This window comes from Myotis daubentonii, chromosome 3 (assembly GCF_963259705.1).
Source record: "Myotis daubentonii chromosome 3, mMyoDau2.1, whole genome shotgun sequence".
Taxonomy (NCBI): domain Eukaryota; kingdom Metazoa; phylum Chordata; class Mammalia; order Chiroptera; family Vespertilionidae; genus Myotis; species Myotis daubentonii.
The window spans coordinates 201646432-201666913 of NC_081842.1; the positions used below are offsets into that span (position 1 = coordinate 201646432).

General features: G+C 36.3%; 1 protein-coding gene across 37 annotated transcripts in view; it reads right to left on the reverse strand.

The window, feature by feature from the left end:
• EPB41 (erythrocyte membrane protein band 4.1) overlaps nt 1-20482 on the reverse strand; it is a 174470-nt gene that overhangs the window by 21383 nt on the left and 132605 nt on the right. For 9 of the 37 annotated variants that reach the window (XR_009452051.1, XM_059690506.1, XM_059690492.1 and 6 more), the window contains 3 exons: nt 18174-18350; nt 16372-16419; nt 14941-15048 (listed from right to left, as the gene is read on the reverse strand). Coding sequence is in view for 36 of the 37 variants with exons in the window: in XM_059690506.1 (XP_059546489.1) it covers nt 14941-15048; nt 16372-16419; nt 18174-18350 (333 nt within the window). In the remaining variant the exon portion in view is untranslated. Of the gene's footprint in view, nt 1-1686; nt 3597-7987; nt 15052-15406; nt 15996-16371; nt 16420-18173; nt 18351-20482 lie in introns of those variants that run through there. The other 28 variants (XM_059690526.1, XM_059690521.1, XM_059690517.1 and 25 more) reach the window with 11 other exon arrangements.

Here is a 20482-nt window from a genome sequence, read left to right on the forward strand (position 1 = left end):
TGAATCATCCACAATGACAGACAAAATTGAGACTTAATGTGATTCAAAGGTGCTAATTCAGATGGGGTATCTACAAGAAAAAAGATGCTACAATAGAAAGACCAGCTGCTTGTATAAAGTACTACAAGGCTAACTAGTTGGTTTCAAAAATATGAGGAGGAAGAATGTTACACAAGTATTTAATTGAGTAGGAACACTATTGATGGAAAATTCTTAATTTTACTTAAAAAGTCAATGGTTTCCACTATGTATGATAATTCAATATTTTCTTTGGTGGTGGGGGAGGGACAGAGGATCTTTTTTTTCTAAAAGCTTTCTCTTGAAAACTATTTATTCAAAGGGATATATTTCAGGATTATCAAACTCCATGTATGTATGTACTAGTACTTTGGGGAGTTATAAATTCCTCTTCTTGCCTCATTAGAGTTATCAGTAAGAGCAGGATATATTCCAAATATCAGTAAGAGCAGTATATGGTTGTTTTACAGTTGTTTTGCTGCCATTTCATTAAATGCAATCCAGAATTTTGTGTGTGTGTTTTTTCCCCAGTAAAAAACCCCCCAAAACCACACAGACTATATAAAGCCATCCTTGAAGGATTTATATATTTGAAGAGACTATCAGAACAACTGCAGTTGTGCTTACAAAGCTATCTCATCCTATTAGCATCACAATGAAAAGAAATCCTGAAAATCTTTCTAAATTTTGCTACATAAGGAAGAGCCATATGTCTTTTTCTGGAAGGTCTATGTAGTGATTTCTGCTCCACACATGTGATCACTTGTCCCTGCTTAGTGAAGATCAACTTTACCTTTGGGTAACAATACAAAAACAAACCCTTTCTCTGTTAAAAGAAAGACAAGAGCCCGGTGTTGTCTCATTTTTATGTTTCTATATATTAAGATCCTGGGTAGGCAGATAAGTATGAAGTGAACAACAGAAGTATCACTGCCAACATTGCAATGTGATTTCGGGGAAGTATTTTCATCTCAGGACATGATTAGATGTTGGAATAAGGAAAGAAGGCAAAAATGCTAACTTCAAAGACCAAACCCTCCTCTCAATAATGTGATGTTTCATTTCTTATCCATTTAAAAATATTTTCTTATGTATATAATTATACACATGAAAAAGACCTTAAGGTATATTATACTAAAATATCACTAGTGGTAGGACTGCAAATAATTTCATTTCTTTCTTTGTTGTTGTTTTTTTCTGTACTTCCTAACCTTCCTAAAATAAATATGCATGACTTACTTTAAAAAATGTTATTACATTCTTTCCTTATGCAAACTTTTATATCTGGTTTCATAATGATGTGATCTATTAAACATGAAGAGTCTGGTAAACAATTTATATTTTGCTTAATGTTTCTGATTTAGAGATGGCAGGGATATTCTCAGGAATGTGAATAAAAATATGGTTGTAACTGTGATTTAATCCCTAAGTAAATGTCCTTATTAGATACCTGCTTCTGCAGCAGTGAAGACACTAAAAGAAAATTATTACTCTCTTGGCAAGTCATTATAGCAACAAGGAGTATAAAATCTTAAAGATCCCCAAACTTCATCTGAACAATAACTCTAGATTAGTGATATTATAGATCAACACATCATTCTTCACTTCAGAATGGTCTCTCTCTCTCTCTCTCTCTCTCTCTCTCTCTCCTGCTGACACCTTGTTTTATTAAAATCAGGTATGAGGCATCAGGATGAATTGACCAAATTCAATAGATAGTGTTTCATTGTCATTTCAGAAGAGAAACCTTTTAGGTGATTTGGGGGTTAATCAGAGAAAGCAGTAATCCAATCTCCAGGATAGACTTAGCTAAATGAGGATACCGACAATATGTACAGATGGCAGTTAAATATGTTTACATAATAAACTCAGGGCCAAGTGGTGGTTGTGGCAATGGTGGAATCTTGGGGAAAAGGCAAACTTTTATCAGACCCGGTCTCTACGCTTAATTACAGTGTCTTATTATGTTTCTGTGCATTCTCCAGTATTATAATGTTACTAGAAGCCCGGTGCATGAAATTCATGCACGGGTGCAGTCCCTAGGCCTGGCCAGCGATCAAAGCATGAGAGCCTGGCGTGGAAGGGCAGGTCCCAGCTCACCTCTGGGCCCTGGGCAGCACCTGGGCCCCCGGGGTCCCGTGCATCCCCCTCCGCCTGAGTCCCCATGCGGAGATGCGGTGAGCACAGCTGGACGTCATGGGCCAGGGTGCAGCGTGGGCCTCTGGGCTGCCCAGCAGCACTGCACAGAAGCGGGCAGGTAGCGGGCTCTCTCCCAGCCAGCCTCACAGACTGACTCCTGCTGGCCCGGCTCACCCGAAAGAGGCTGTGTGGGTGCTTCCCTGGTGCGTGAGCCCTGGTGTCCCAGCGGAGGGTAGCAGGGGGAGTGAGAGCGAGCTCAATGGACACCCTGCATTCTCACCACACCTCTGTCCCCAAGTAGCCAGCGAGAGGTTGCACAGTACTCCATTGACGCCCACCATGTTCCGTGTCGCCCCCTGGTGGTCAGCGCACGTCATAGTGAGCAGTGGAACTCCCAGTCTCCCTGTCGAATGACTGCCTGAGGGGACAATTTGCATATTAGCCTTTTATTATATAGGCTAAACACTGAAATAAACCAGTCAGCAATGTTACTGAGTCCAACACAAGCAGAATTAGACAGTTGAGAGAAAAGTTTTGAAAGAAAGAAGCAAACACAGTCATGTCCATTATAAAGCTAGCTTCTAATAAGGGCCTTGGAATCACTATCTGTTTACGTTTTCAAAAAAAGCTTTCCCTCATACTCTATTCAATGTTTTCAAAGCTCTATCTTTAGAATATCTGTGCAAATTTTATCTTCATATATATGCATGTTCAAACAGACATTATAAATAAATTAATAAATATGGGCTTTCTTGCTGAAATTATCCAAGACAAACTTTAAGGGAGGGCCATTAACGTGCTAAAGTAACATTTTATTTTTATCAAATTGACTAAACTGAGAAGTAGGAAACACAAATGATAATTGCAGAAAGAACTTTCATAGTCCAACCAGACCAAAATACAAATTCTTTCACTAAACTGCATAAATACCCTGGCTACCTTACTGAACCAACACCATCTTTAATGGTCTCAAACCCTATATTCCAAACAATAAGTTTCACATTTACATAAATACACTTAGGGACTCAGGTACAGAATACCAACAATACTTTCTTTGATGAAGAAGAAATAATTACTAGTGTTACACAATGTCATTTGTTTTGATGTCAGTGTTTTTGGCTTGTTTGCTTTTGGATCCCAAGCTAATTTTCTTCTGACCTTGTGCTTGAGGCTTGGTTTAATTAACAGGAATGTAAACTATTGATCTATCTAAATAGCCCCAATAAAAAGGAAACTACTATTTTCTTCTAAAAAATTCAATTCTTTTTACTGAATGATTTTAACACTGGAACCAGATTATCACCACGGGGGCCAAACAATAGCCCTGAGAACTTCTGTCTCAACAACAGGCAAGGCCTCATTTCTCATTCTCAACTTCTGGTTCCTACTGACTGAAAGAGATCCGATTTCAGTTTCTGGGAGATTCTGTGTGACTCAACCTGGGGAATTTAAGAGATAAAAGGAGTCCAGTATTAATTAATCAATTCATTAGTGGCTTCCAGATCTTGGAGAACCATTTTAAATGCCTACTTTTTTATAAAGCATTAGGGCAGTGGTTCTCAACCTTCTGGCCCTTTAAATACAGTTCCTCATGTTGTGACCCAACCATAAAATTATTTTTGTTGCTACTTCATAACTGTAATGTTGCTACTGTTATGAATCATAATGTAAATATCTGACATGCAGGATGGTCTTAGGCGACCCATGTGAAAGGGTCGTTCGACTGTCAAAGGGGTCGCGACCCACAGGTTGAGAACCGCTGCATTAGGGCATCACAAATTCCAACCTTCTCCTTAAGTCACTCTCTGTAACTTCCACCACATTTTCATTTGGGGACAAAGTGACTTAGACAGCTGCAGAATAAGAGGGAATGTCACTGGACTGAAACATAGAAGACGTGGGGTCTAACCACTTCCCTCACTTAAAAGAGGCTTTTTCTTGAGCAGGTTTCTGAACCTCTCTGGGACTCAATTTTACCATGTAAAGCAAGAACATCACTACCTACCTGATATGGCTATTGGGAGGGTTAATTGTGGAGAGTGCTCAAAATGACGTGCTAAGCTCTGATAAAAGTCTGCCTTTTCCCCAAGGTTCCACCATTGCCACAATCACCACATGGCCCTGAGTTTATCTGCCTTTGTACTATATTTCTTAAAATATTACTTTTTGCAAAGAAAGATGAACCAGAGCAATAAAGGCACCTAGTCCGTACATGGAAGTGTTTCCTGAGCACACTAAGTAGGCCACGCCTATGGATTTAACTGAAGCTGGAATTCCTTTCAGCTTAGCAAGTTCTCTGCCAGGTTCTCATTATACTAGCCTTTTAGAGAACATGACCAGGCAGAATTTTGAAGAAATTGTGATAGAAAAAAAGAATTTAAATAGGTACACTATGAGGATATTTAATAAATATTCCTGAGCCAAGACCCTTACCAAGAATAGTAGGTAGGCCATTTTTCATAGTTTTGAGATATACACTGTTAAGAAAGAAAATAAGGAGAACACTTCTGATTTATCACAAAACGTACAATCATTTTAAAGCTTAATAGATTTATTGCTGTTTCTAAGCCCAAAGCATATCTTTCTATGTTACTATCCACAGATGAATTTCCTGAAATTTACTAACTTTTGTCTAAAAAGAGTCTGAAAGTGAGCTTACTACCCCTGTAGTCACTGACACAATGGAACCCTAAATCCACTACCTCTATTAAACTACCACTGGTTTTCACACTGTCTTCCATCTGTTTTGCCAGTAAACTGAGAGTCAGGACCGGTCTTGTGATGTCTCCCTTGTCTTTTCAATGACTCTGTGGCCCGTTGAGATGGAAATACCTCAGGGGAAGCTGATCCATTAAATTTTTATCAGTGTCTCTGGACCTTAGAAAAAGGGGGTTTGGGGATTCATTAGACATCTTAATAAGATTTGCATAATTTTTTCCCATCCTCACCCAAGGATATGTTTATTGATTTGAGAGAGAGAGAGAGAGAGAGAGAGAGAGAGAGAGAGAGAGAGAGACATCGATGTGAGAAAGAAACATCATGGTTGCCTCCTCTACACACTCTGACAGGATCAAACCCACAACCTGGTTATATCCCCTCCTGACCGGAAATGGAACCCACAACCTTTTGGTGTACAAGACGACGCTCTAACCATCTGAGCCACCCAGCCAGGGCTAAGATTTGTATAATTTTTGAAAATAAGTTTTGATATGAAAAAGGGAGTGAGCAGAAGGTGGCAGTAGGATTGAGGGGGAAGGGTGTGCACAGACACACAGACACCCACAGAGCACATTACCCTTGTTTTGCAAACCCAGTAAGAAATGCTTTGCACTGCAAGTGCCCACAGAACCAGCAGGAATCGAGGTTATCTTAGCCCAGAAGGAAGATACCCAGCAGAAGAGTGCAGCTCCTGGTTCTTAACTAAAGTAAACAATAAACATTACAGTCACTTAAATTATCAAGAATATATTTAAATAATACCCCCAAATGCTCTGCAACATGCAAACTAAAAACGTACAATCCAATCCTGAAAGATCAGTTAATTGCGAGTGCTTTGTTTCTACATTCTTCTCTTTAACAAAACATGGCAAGTTTATCTCACTAAAGAATGACTTAATTTAAATGCCTTGGGGAAAAGCTCTAAAAAAATAAAACTTACGTCATATCAATATTTGTAATCTTATTTCTATTTTGAAAAATTAATAATAACAGTGTTTTTCTTGGCTGTATAATAATCACTAGAAACATTAACCTGGTGATTTTTAAAAATTTGTCAAGTTAAAACAAATGTTTTTAAATGGACACTTGCAATAAAAGATAAATCAGATGTGGTAATGCCTTCTTTTGTAAAAGCCATATATAAACAGCACATAAAGATGACAAGTCAAGCAGCAGTAGCCCATACTTCAGCCAAAAAAGGAAAAAAATGAGGAAGAACAAAAATTACCAAAAAGAAAAGCACCCGCTGGCCCCTGCCCCCCAAAGCCTCATAAATAACAGTTTGAGTACAGTTTTGGTGGAAAACTCAGGCCAACTGATGGTTTAAAAAAGGACATTAGAATCACAAACACTCAAGATGGGGATAAACTAACAACAGAGTAACCATGTGGCCAGCAAAAGATGGTTTAAAAATTCTCTATTTCCTCTCTAGTGTGCCGTTCTTTATCATGCAATACATTTCTCTTCATTCTAACTTTTATCCCTTGGCTACACCCTCCCCCACTTAAAAAAAAAAAAAGTTTGTATGTTATTGGTCCCTAGCTAGAAAAACATTCTTGTAGAGATCACTAGCTTCTCCATGAAATTTGAGTCATTTTCATGGTCCATTGCTATTCTCTGGCATATAAAGATTACATCTAGATAAAGTAGCTTATTTAGGAAGATGTAGGCCTTAATTAAATCACCGTTGGTAAAACTGCTTATTATATGAAAATCACTCCATAATGCAGCCATCACAAATGCCAGCAAATGGAATTTGCCAGTGATGTATCCTTCAAGCATAGTTTTTATAATTTCCTAAGTAGTGCTGTTATTAGATTATCCCCAGAATTCATGAATGTAAAAGCAAACAGCTTCAAAATCAGTGTCTGATGCAAAATTTAACTATTAGGTAATAGAAAATTTTGCCTTGATACTGCACTCACCAGCAAAGGACTCCACAGATCAAATGAGTGTTCTCAAGCTTGAACAGAGCTACAGAAGTCAAAGTGATTGAGCAAATATTAAAGGTTATACTAAACATATCTAGGAGACCAGAAGCCTTTGGTTGGTCCATTTTATTTTATATACTTAGAAGGGTGGAGAGATGAAGATGGAGAGAAGGGGCTATAACCAGTGCAAAAACTCATTTAGTATGGAACACAAACATATTTGGCAGGGCTTCTCGGGAGTCCCAATTCCAAAAATGATAAAGCCATAATAAGCATTTAAGAAAAATATTATGCCCCTATTTGATATCTAAAAAATAACATGATTCCATAGAACTAAATACAACAGAAAACTAGTAGATACTAACTAGCTGTGCCTTCTCTTCCTGAAAAATCCTGTAATAATGAAACGGCTTTCAACAAATTTCTAACAGGAATGTGGTTTTGGAGAAACACTACAAAATTTTTCTATTACTCAGACCTCCACGATGTACTTACTTTGAGCTAGTAAATACTAGTAGACCACTTCAAAATGTAGTGTTGGTTTTAAGTAATCACCTGGATAATACAATGGAAGCTAGAACTGTGAGGAGAGAATAAGAGATAAGGTTTATCCAAGGTGAAGTAAGAGATCAAGTGGAATACATTCTGTTAATTCCACCTTCCAGGAGCAAGCTCTCCTCACACCCACATATCCACACCCACTCCACTCTTCACTCTTCAGTATGATCAGAGTGGCAATCCTGGCGGGTTAATAACTACTAATTTGTAGAGTGCTTTTATGAAATAACATCTGAAAGACAATCAGCATATTAAAAATGCTTCTAACAGATGTGACAATTACATGTATTATAGTGACTGATTAAGTTGGTCAGAAAAAGTTGTTTTAAAATGCTCGGTATAAATAAGTCAAATGAGTTCCCAGCTGATTTAAAATATTCTGAGAACTGAACACAGGTCAATAGGTTATCTTTTTTTTAGGAGTGAGAAAAAGGTAATTACTGGGGCACAGACAAGAGTAAAAATATGTAAAACAGGAGAACTTTTCTGGAAAGACTGGCTGACAATATCTCTTGCGGATCCACTGAAGCAGAGGTTCCTTTTTATTTTTTCTTTTGTAGAAGGTCTGTCTATGTATAGCATCACTGGCTCCTATTTCCCTTAATGACTAGTATCAACCAGAATCAGATTTGCAACAAGATTTATTCATGATAAATTTACATATTAACAGAGCAAATAACGTGAGAAAAATATCAAAGAAATTGTTCCAAAAGAGAAGTTCTCAGCAGAGGCTTACATATATTGTTGAACTGCTAAATGGATAAACAGTTTATTCAACCGAGTATCAGAGCTCAAGAATCTTGGACCAAGAAACCGAAAAGAACATGTTAGGGGTTTATTAGAAAGGACCTCCCAAAGCTAATTACAGATCAAGGAATCCTTCAGAACACAACCACGTCAATTTGGAAGCAAAGACACTTATGAAAGAATATAACTTCACTTTATTCTGACTTATTGGTAAATATTGCCTAATTAGGTTCTGAATGGAGGAATTCCTGTCAGAGAAATCTCTTTATTTTGAAGGAGGAACCCTTCTAAAAGGTTTTCCTAGATACCCAACCGCTTACATCACTAAGGTGTACCAAAAGTTGAGACTGAAAATAATTTCACTTTCTTTACCATGGTTTTTAGATAATGTCTAAAACTTGGCTAAAGAGAAGGTGAATTTGGGAATTGTTTATTCCTTAGGGGAAAATGGAGGTAGACCCTTAAAAAACAAAAAACAAACAAACACCAAAGGAGTTAGCTGGATTCATCACTGAATATGTTACAAAGGCAATATGTTAACAGAGAACAAAAATTTGGAAAACTGACAAAGGCAGGCATGCTGTGGTGGTTACAGATGTTTTAGATTATTGTTCAGGTGTACTCTGCCAGATAAACAGAGACAAATACCTTGTCTTTTGTTTTCCATTTCTAATCATAAACAAGATAAAAAATACCTCTACAAGGAATGAAGACAAGATTACAACTACAGCTCTTCAAAACAGTACAAGGGCAGAAAATGTAATTAGTCAATCTCTGTTTCTCAAGACCTATGCCAGAGGTCAGCAAACTGCAGCCAGGAGGCCAAATCCAGCCCTCTCCTGGTTTCTTCAGGCTATGATCTAAGAATGGTTCTCTATTTTTAAATGATGGGGAAAAACAGAATAATATTTAATGACACGTAAAAATGATATGAAATTCAAATTTCAGTGTCTATATAAATAAAGTCTGATTAGAACACATTCATTTGTTTACTTATTGTGTATGCTGCTTTCACTCTCCAATGGCAAAATTCTGACAAAGACTATGTGGGCTGTAAAGCCTAAAAATATTTATTATTTGGTGCTTGACAGAAAAAGTTTGCCAACCCCTGGTCTATGTGATATATCTAAAACTCTTGCTATCACAAGAGTTTGACATATTTCATGTTTTTATATCAAGTAAAACACACATGTATCAACTGCTCTCTGTAATGCATTTTTTGATAAATACAAATCGTCAAATAATGAAGTTCTTTTTTGATATCATAATCCAAGATGAATTTATACATACAGAAACATACCTGTCTTGATAATACGTTCTATAGTGAAAATAATTGATTATTACCTGTAGTAAAAGGATAAGAACTTTTAATTGAACCAAATTATAAGACATTTATTAGAGAGACTAACACCTATCACAGAGGTATATGTAGATTCTTTGAATAAACCAGGGGCCATACTACTGAATTAACAAGAGACAGTGGCTTCTGGGTTGTATACGGGTTTCTGGGCTACCTGCATGTACTGACTGGACATACGGTGAAGAATTTGGCACACATCTGTGTCCCAATATAAGAAAGTCTAAGTGAAAAGTTAGAGTTGATCCATTACCATTTGTGACTAATCATTTAATTCAGTTTAACAATTATCAGTTATTTGTTATACTATATCTGAGATACAGAGGTGACAGACTGGCAAACAGAGATGAACAAAACAAGGACTCTCACCTTTGAGAATCTCAGTTTTGAGAAGACAGGCACAAACTAAAAGGTACAGATTAACAACATTTCAAAGTTTTAATTTTTTTTTTCTGGTGGAGATCTAAATCATAATCAGAATGTTAAACAGAAAGCAAGTTTCCATAGTTTTATCAGATCTCATTGGTATAAATCAGATCACTTGGGGTGTTAAGTATGTAAACGTTAGTCAGGCTGTCAGAGAAGCAAGCAAACTTAGATCTAAAAAAATAAATCCCAGGTGTCTGTGTTATCTATGAAGAAGCTGGGATTTACAGGAATTTCAAAATGTTCCTTTACAGAGGACAAGTCAATGGGTATGGACATAAAGCTAAATAAACCACAGGGAAGCAACCTATGGGCAATAGAGCCAGAAAGAGAAAGAGCTGCTAAAGCAAGGAATGCTAAAAAAGAAAGGAAGCAAGCAGAAAGAGGAAGACTGGGACAGATCTGGATATAAGATGGTAAGTTATCTGAGGGCAATAACTGTGACTAATTCCAACATGACAGTTACTTTTAATTATACAAAGAGCTTATAATGTGGAAGATAGAATGACTTTTATACAAAAATCAGAGATGTCCAAAGATGAAATGTGCTGTATCTTAGGAGATATTTAAACACAGGCTAGGAGACCACCTGATCTCTAAATCTCTAAATGATACTGTACAATAGAGTCAAGCATTGTAGGGGAGAGGTGTTGGATCCTAAAATTCTGATAATCCTGCAATTCATTACCCTAGTGGGCCATGAATAAATGCATGGACAGCAGTAACCATGCCTTTCCTTGATTTTTATCCTCTGCATTTTGTTGAGATAGGATCCTACACATATCAAAGACTCTTTTTAAGAGACAATAGAAGAGAAAATGAGACTAAACTGCATCCTTTATTGATTTGGGGGGACCCACAAAGATAGTTGGGACTCTATGCTTCCCCTAGCTCCTTTAATCTCTAAATGTTAGATTTATTCTATTATTTACCCCAAACAGAATTCTGACTATGATAAAGGGGAGGGTGCCGTCTAGGATATCGATCGCAAAAGATGAGAAAAGCACTAATAAAGCATGTTTCCTCAACAATCTGTCATTCTATATATTTAGTTAGGCTATTATTAAAGTTATTTAGCTTTTAATCTGTATTTCCTATCTATGGACGCAATAAATTATTTTCTCTTCTTGTCTTTCAAGTTCTAGTATGACAGGAATTTCATTTAGGAAATGGAATATTCCATGAATTTGTAATTGTTGGCCATAGCCACATCTCTTCCTCGTGCAGCCTAACTTTATATGGCGTCTTCACTCTAACAACCATACCTTCTTAACCATTTCAGATGCCCATTCCTAAGTCCACACCAAGGTGTTTCTTTTTGCGTCATGTTCTGTTGCAGTACAAAGGAGATCCTAAGGTGTGAGGGGTAACAGGAGCAGAAGTGAGGGCAGACTTACTGATACCATCCACTACAGTATAGAGCGAGACTGGGATTTTGTAACGTCTATGAAGAATAAAAAGGAAAGAAACTCTGGAGTTGTTCTGTATATCTTTACTATACTCAATACCCTTGGCAAAAACACGCAACAGTGAAAAGCATTTTATATTATTTTTGAATTTTAGGGCTTCCTTTTGAAAGGAAAGGGTAAAACCCAAACATAGATTTTGATTGGTAATGCCTTCTAAAAAAATAACTGAGACTCTATGCCTATATGCTTATTACAGAAGTGACTTAGGAATGTAGGAGAAAGTGAATTGGCTTATATTCACATAAATTTCAGAGTAAAATTTATAATGATATTTAATAGGAAGACATGTAGTAGGATGTAGGATGATCTGGAAATCTAATCCACAGATAACCGCAGTCTAATGTGTCAACAGAGTAATCTTCTCTCTTCAAAACTTTTATCAAAAATGTAAACAAGTAGTAAAATTCACCCATGCAAACTGAATCTTCTTCATAGAAAATGGCTAAAAGGTAGGTCCGAAATATTGATGCTGGCTTTATTCACAAGTATGGCCCACTCTAAGTATGTCATAAGGATAAAATGAATTGTTTAAGAGTTTAATGAATTTGGAAAGACATTTTAACTTTAGTAGTTGTAAGTGCTTCTTCAAATACCAATAAGGAGTAGATGGAAATAAACATAGCTATTTAATTTCTTAATTTCATGTGTTTGTTTTTTAGTTTCCATCTTCCCAGTCCCCAAAAAAGCAGGAATTAAACAATAACCAGAGTTTCTGGTGCCTGGAATATGTAACAGATTCATTCTCATGAGGTAGGTTTGTCTCTACACTACTAGGTGGAAATCTGGGCACCACATAAGTGAACCTCTCAGTTACTCTAGCAATAAATAAAACCAAGGCAAACACTCAAGACTTTTTACTGGTCTGTATTAATAACTTTAGTTCAAATTATTTTTTACTTATAAACCTGCCATTAAGAAATTGAACCAGCCAGGCTGGTGTGGCTCAGGGATTGAGTGTCAACCTATGAACCAGGAGGTCACGGTTTGATTCCCAGTCACGGCACATGCTGGGGTTGTGGGCTCAATCCCCAGTAGGGGGCATAAGAGGCAGCCAATCAATGATTCTCTCTCATCACTGATGTTTCTATCTCTCTAACCCTCTCCTTACCTCTCTGAAATAAATAAATAAATATATGTAAAAAGAAACAGAACCAGGGTAAAACCAATACACAGTTATTTGGATCTGTCTCTGGTATTGAGAATGGAATGAGATATGAGAAGGAAACCAAAACTATTTACAGCTTTAGGTTACCAGTATCAGTAGCATTAATTTTAGGTAATACAAAGCTGTAATGTCCAATGTGTTTCTTCTGATAATTGTGTTGGGAATAATTTTTGAGCCAACTTAGTCAAATACAAATAAAGGTTTAGCCCTTCTCCATCAGGAGGATCTGTGAGGACTCGTGCTGCACTTGATAAAACTGAAAAGTATTACTGGATTACATTAGACTTTTAATGAATTTGGAATAACTCTAATACAAAGGGAAAAAATTTCAAGGTGAAGTTTAAAATAATAATAAAAAGCTGTGGATAGGAAAGAAAACTAGAACTATAATCTGAACAGTTATAAAAGTATCAATAACATTCTAAGGTTATTTCCTTCCTAGTTCCTTGAAAAAATAATTGAAACCAATGCTATAGTTTTATTTATTTCATAAGAAAGCTCATATCTCTATTTCACAGGTAAAGGGGAATATTTATGATGATCACCTTCTAAGTTAGAGAATAGCTTTGCAATATTTCAGGTTGACTTGACTTTTTTTTTCTTTTTATGAATGAATCAATAAATATGCTTAATTATAAAATATTTGTTGGAAACAGATATAGCCTCTGACAAGAAAGATACACACTCATACCGGATTTTTAAACTTAACATGCTCCTTGCTTCTTTTTCCTTTATTTTGGTGTGTGTGTGTGTGTGTGTGTGTGTGTGTGTGTGTGTGTGTGTGTGTTTTGTTTTTGGAAAGCCTATAATGACAGAGTAACAGTTTTCAGGAATACCAGAGAATTACTTCTGCATGTCTATAGAGACAATAAAACAATAGTGATTAATGCTTAAGGACAAAAGATTCTTGGTTTTACTATTCTTTTTTTGCTCTAAGAAGCCATCATCTTAAAAACAAAGAGTCATGTTTAGCAGTTTCACCACCTAAAAAGCATTAAAGAGTAAAAGAAAGTGCAATAATCTCATTTTGATGACCCTATGAACTAGACTTACAAACAAATATTTGAGACATTAACCAAATCACCCACATTGGTACATCTAAGTGCTATAAAAAGCAAGCTACATGCAAGACTTCATTAATAAAGGTAGAAAGTAACAGGTTCGACATCCGAGTTATGTTGTGAAGAGAGAGCACACTCATATTTACTTCAGGAAAGACTTAAAAATCAACATGCAAACATAGGACACACTTGTCACTAAAGAATTTTTTAGCTCACAAGGTCATCAATTCAAAACAATTGGTTTCAACACAAATGTAAGAACAAACGTGTTTAAAGTGTACCAAGAAAACAAAATATATCAATATGTATTTTAAGCTTGCCACATGGCTAAATTATGCTTCTAGCAATATAACTAATTACTTAAGTCATAAAGACAAACACAGTATTTTAATTCAGAAGAGTATGTTTATGTACAGATCTTGAATAAATCTGTATTCCAGGACTTCTAAAGATGGGTAGAGTAGTCTGGGAAATTCAGTCCTGGCTGGAGGCTATGGGATACCAGCACCATTTTCCTTAAACCATCAACATTTTATTTATGAAAAGATGGCATTTAACCTTTGCAGAACTCTTCTCTACACCAGACAGGATGAAGTTGTTTGTCCCTGTACCTCTCAGAAATACACATTAGGAAGGCCACAGAAGTCAAAAGCCCTTTTCAAAAAAAGGGCCTTTGTATATACTGGTTTGATATATCAAGAAAAGGAGTGGTTTTGGATTCGTAGATTAAAATGTGTCATTTTAAGGCTTTTGAAAGGTTAGCAAGTTGAATTTTTTTCTTAAACTACAGAGCCTGTGCCACACAAATGACTATGGAAGATTAGGAAAATATTCCATTGAATGTTTCTGCAGAGTATCTTGCTTTGTGTGAAACACTGAAGAGGAGGACACAGCAACAATAAATAATAAAAACATAAAAGATAAAAGAGCAAAAGCTTTTGGAGAAAGGACCAACCTGCCATACGCTTAAATCTGATTAGTCTAAACTTGTTCACTTCAGTGAAGAAAGCTGACTTAGGCAATCCATTCCTACTCCTTTGTACCCCATAATGCATATTCTACAAAGAGTAACATTTTATTGACAGAAAAATGATCACAAGAGCTATCAAGGACAATGAGCTATCAAGATCAGAGGGCATCATACAGTAGAAGCCAAAAGTTCGACAGTTTTAGTCTTGACATTTCAGATGAGCACCCTGTTTTCCAATCACAGAAAGACCAACCACCAAACAGCCAATGCAAGAACCACGAGAAAAGACATCATGAAAGGAATACGAGGAGATGGAAGAGCATTAGAGTAGAGGTGGCACTTTTTGAAAGACTTGTGATCCTCAGGGATTGGAATAGAAACCTTGGGAAGAACTTCTTCATTTTCTTGCTCAGGCAAAGCTCTTTCAGTAGATCTCTCTTGCCTTTTAATTTTCTCTTCATCCTGTACTAACAGAGCACGTTCCTGTGTCTGCTTTCACGGTAGAAGATCAAGAAAGACAGAGAAAGATGAACAAAATGACAGATGGAAAATGCTTAAAAATGATACTTGGGGATGTGCAAAGGATTTGGGAAAATCTTTTGGACGCTCTATTTTACTTTGACAATTTATCCCAGCAAAGTTTTTATAACACAATACTCAAAAATAACTTTTTTGAATGAACACTAGAAGTCCTGACAAATCAAGGAATCACTGGACTTCCTTACAGCATTTATTCCTCCTTTGAGAATATTCACATAAGAATTTGGGTCACTTTTCATTGTTTTGGTGCTGTCAATTTTTCTTAGATCAATTGGGCAAAACCAATAATGAAGCATTCTTCTTGCCATCAGAAAAGTTACCTTTATTACAAACAGAATGGCAGAATATAAAGTTACCCTCATATTTCTTCATATAGATTTTAAAAATGAACAGTTCATTCAATACGGCAATTAGCTTTTGCTCAAGGGAATAAAAACCTTAATCCTATACGTTTTAAAGATTGCAGAGAAAAAATATATAAAATTTTATATGTGCCTCCGAGGTCTATCAAAAAACCCCACCAAAAACCAAAACGCCACAAATTTACAATTATAAACTACCTTCCCCTCTCTCTTGGAATTATGATTAAAAATAAGTAATAATGACCACCATGAAGGTTTATAGGTCACATTAGGCAAATACTTTTGATACTTTTAAGGAGAGTTATTTTTTTACAATTGTCCAATTGTTAAGTTTTTCTCAAGTCCCTGCACCCCGCCCCTCGCCCAAATTTCTGTACTCTGCCATCCAATCAAGAGAGATGTTATCTATGAAAGGAAAAACTTGGCTCTAAGTTCTCTCAGTTGAGCCAGCCTTCTCGGATCAGTCTGGAAGGTCGACACTGGTTCTTTGCACACCCCTAAGTGATATGTATCAGGGAGAAAGTAGCTGGGGGACTGGTCAGCAAAAAAGAAAAAAAGGAAAAGAAAGGATGCAAAATTATAATAATGATTTTTAACAGAAAACAAAGGGAGAAGAAAGACAACATAAAAAGAATAGGGTACAATTAAATTCATTTTCTCTCTGAAAACATATTTACATCTGCATGCAGCTTTTCAACCAGCCATGCGCCAACATAAGCAATTTGGAAGCTGCAAAAGCTGCAGCAGTGAAAATGTTATGTGTTAGGTCAAAAGGTGGTGGGTGTGAATTTACTAGTATCGCCAAAAGAAAAATAAGTTAGCCGCTGCTGTTCAATTCTGGGGCATTATCTGCTTAGTGCCATGGCAAAAGCAAATTGTGATCGAGAAGCACAAGTAACAGCAGCTTTACCTCTGGCCCACCAACCTTTCTTTCCGAGGGAAGGACAGTTTTCTTCACCTGGTCATACACAAATTATAAAAATTCAGTTGCTTTGCAATGCAACAACAATGCTGTCAAAGGTGGAAGAGGTATCCCCAGAGAACAGAAATATTGTTCTAATTATTAAAGAAAAAGTAAGATATGCCAGAAAGTGGAGTTATCCTATACAAAAGGCTATCACAGTACAGTTCTTATTTATTCCATTATTCATTTAGAGGGGTAATATACACAAACATAGAGCTAAAGTTTCACAACTATCCCCAATGATGCAATTTAATTTATAAAGAGTCATTTCTTTAAAGTCCACAGAATGACACAGCCATTCCCCAAACCAGTCCTGAGATGGTTTCTGAAGGGTTTCTATTAAGATATAAGATATTTTCTGGAAATGGAGACTGATTCAAATTTACCAAACCTCATACAAGAGAATACTCTTTACTTTTTCCAAAGTAGGTGAGCATCTTTTATTATTTGCACAAAACCAAAAAGAAAACTTCTAGGAAATATGCAGTTACCAGGCGAGATAGAAACGCATTTTGTCCACCAGAAAAAAAGTCAGTTCAGGGGACATTCGCTTGATTTAGAATACAAAACTACGTCCATGTCCATCAGGGCATGGAGGCCTCGAAGACAGAGAACAGGAACAACTGCTTCCTGCATCCCTGGCAACTCTACTTAGCTGCTCATCGTTCAGGATTTCTCCACCCTCACTCAGTGAAACTGGTTTGACTCCATTTAGAGAATCATTAGCCAATTTTAATCACATTTTGAAAAATATAGAAAGTACCCTTTGTAAACCAACTTTTACTATCTTCTCCAGTTCCAGAAACTAAATAAGTTGGATAGTTTATCCTAAATTCTGAATATAAAAGCAATTTTTAAAAATTATTAAGATATCACTTTACCTTTCTTAACTAGAATTGCTATTGCTTTGGGCGGGGGGGAACAAGCGTATAATTTAAAGATCATTACAGTCACTCAGCAAAGTCATTGTAACTATTTATATAAATATTTAGCCCGGCCGGCTAAAGATTAAGTAAAGAATTTTTGAATATATGCTCAAGGTAACTTTTAGACATTTTCATTATACAGATTCATTTATTTGGGTGTAGAATTTCTACAATAGGAATGACAACAATAACAGAAAAAGAATAGCCCCTGGAAAGTATCTCTGGTTTCTCTAATTGTGACTATGTTATAAAGCAGTGTATTAAAAGTTTGATATTTCTCATAAAAATAAAATAAATCATCAACAGTTTTTCTAAAATTGAAATACAATAACTTAATATTTGGTATTCTGCATTCGCAGGCTTAGGGGCCTCCTAGGTTTATTATATAATTATGGTCAACCATTCCAGACATTTCTAAGTTATTCAAATGTTCAAATAAGTTTTTTAAAAATGCTTATTCCTTTCTAATTTTGACCTTACTAAATTTAGTGTTCTCTCTGGTCCTTGAAGGCACAGTTTGAACATAAAGTTCCGTTGGCTTATGGTCAATTTGTAAACACACACTAGCCAGAAGCATGCAGCTACAGAGAGTTCTCAGACCCTAATCATCTACTGGTAGCTCTGGCTCCCTTAATTAGACTGGGTGGTCCAAATAACTTAAAAAAACCAGTGTTTGATTGCGAATGCCTTAAAGCTGCAATGAACTGGTGAGACACCAAAGCTAAATTTCAGCTCTAAACTTTCTCTCAGATACAGAATATGAATATAAAAAACACTTATTTCACTAATTCTCATAATTGGTCACGTGAATAAAGTACTCACTCCTTCTCCTGTTGGGATTTGGCCATTGATGTTAAGTGTTCGGAACGGGGAGTGAGTGGATAAGCGTTTATCCCACTCACTAGGCCGTGGTTCAGGTACAGATTCCATGAAGTTCTTTTTCAGTTCACTGATGCTGGCATGATGTTTTTTGATCTCTTCTTGACTTTTGTCTAAATCCTATAGTTGGAAGGGTAAAGATGCAAAACAATAAATACTCAGAGGAAAAAAAAGTACCAAGGGAAGCCCATCACAGATTATGAGCACTGGTAGAAAACACACCACATCCAGGGATGATATAGCTAACCCATAAATTGTATTCAGATTGTAAATAGACAACATGGTATAATTGCTTGCCTTTTTTTTTTCAACAGGTGCTTTTCTTGGAAGCAGTGAAGCATCAAAACCCCATAGCGCTTAGCAGTTATATAACCCATTAGAAGCTCACTCAATTTTACAACTCTCTTCCCATTATGACACAGCGCTAGATCTCCAACTCCTCATCCCAAGAAGGTAATCTCATACTCAATTAGCCTCAGCTAGATATAAACTGATTTAGGCTCAGCTCAGACAGGATGGAGATAGCAATAGACAAGGAGAAACTGTTAAATGAAGGACACGGTGAAAGATTCAGTTTCCATCACTGACTGCCTTGCATTGGTGAGTTGCAACTGTACAATATTCCTCTATTTCTACCTAGAGATAGTTTTGCTTCCCTATTATTTAGTGGCCGTTGTTAGTTTTTAGTAAACAGGAATAGTCCTTTCTTGATTTAAGAATTTATTACTAGTATATAAATGTTGATTCTCTAAGTTATACACCTGAAACTAATATAATATTGTATGTCAACTATAATTAAAAGAAGAAAAAAAAAGACTATCTCTCTGTGAGAAAGTGATTGGCTCCAAGATTACAAAAAAAAAAAAAAAAAAAAAGTCACTGAAATTTCAGGCTCAAGCTTCCAGAACAGGTTGTTACTACCTCTGAATATTTACTCAGGGGTATGTCATATAATGGCGCTTTTTTTCCTTTGCCAATACTATTCCTATAAACTAAAAGGCTTATGCTTTCCAGCCTCTGACAGCTTCACTTTATCCCTTAGTACAATTAAAAAATAGGGGCCTTCTTCTACTAAACGTCAATGAATTGGGAGTGATTTAACAAGAGTTCATAAAATAATTTATATACCTCCTTGACGATTTAAAATACCTCAACTGTTCCAGCAGATGTGCATACTGGACAACCAGGGGTAGGCACTTAAAGGGCATATTCTAGGGAGAAATGATCAAAACTAAGGTTGGTAAAGCTTGTAATAATGAGAAATATTTAGGTTTAAGTAACGGGAGGTATATAACAACTTTCAAAAGGGAGATTTGGCCAGAAATAATCTGAGAAATACAACTTGAAGACAAAAACTCAAATGTTCTTTGCCAAAATTCTTCTCTGAAAAAACTCAAAAGATTTATACTTGAGATCAAAATATGTGGGAGCCTGTCACCTGATGACTGCTAAAAATTCTGTGTTTGTTATATATCAAGGCAGCTCTGTATCCAAGAAAAGCATAACACTAAATATATCTCCTAATATGCAATGTGAATTTTGGGATTTGTCTTCTTTTTTTCTTTTTTACTCTTGTGGGGAACAGCCTCATTTGGAAAAAAATTGGAACTCACTGAAATAAAAATTTGTTTTAAAAGTTTTTTCTGCAGCAATTTAGGCTTCAACTACATTAGATATTTTTCAAAAGCAGTGTCAAAGGGAAAATAACAAATAGCATAGGAAAAAAGAAACAGTAAGGCACATGACACAACTTTGATTCTGAAGATATTCATTCAGAAAATTCATTTAGTAGTCCATGCTTTTTATTTTTGCAAGAATGAACCATGTAGCCCTAGCCGGTTTGGCTCAGTGGATAGAGCGTCGGCCTATGAACTGAAAGGTCCCAGGTTCGATTCCGGTCAAGGGCACATACCTGTGTTGCGGGCTCAATCCCCAGTAGGGGGCGTGCAGCAGGCAGCCAATCAATGATTCTCATCATTGATTTTTCTATCTATCTCTCCCTCTCCCTTCCTCTCTGAAATCAATAAAAATATATTTTAAAAAAAAGAATGAACCATGTATATTTGATTTGCGGTCATTCAAAGAGAAAACTAACCCCAAAAGGGCAATCCTGCAGCTCCCCTATAAGAGTGCCTCTTGCTTTCTGGGATGAAGTGTAAGTATAGCTCATGAACATGGGCTTCACCATGGGGAAACAACAGTGTGCACTTTTGTTCTATCTGAAAGCAAGAAAAGCATGTTTACTAGCTAGA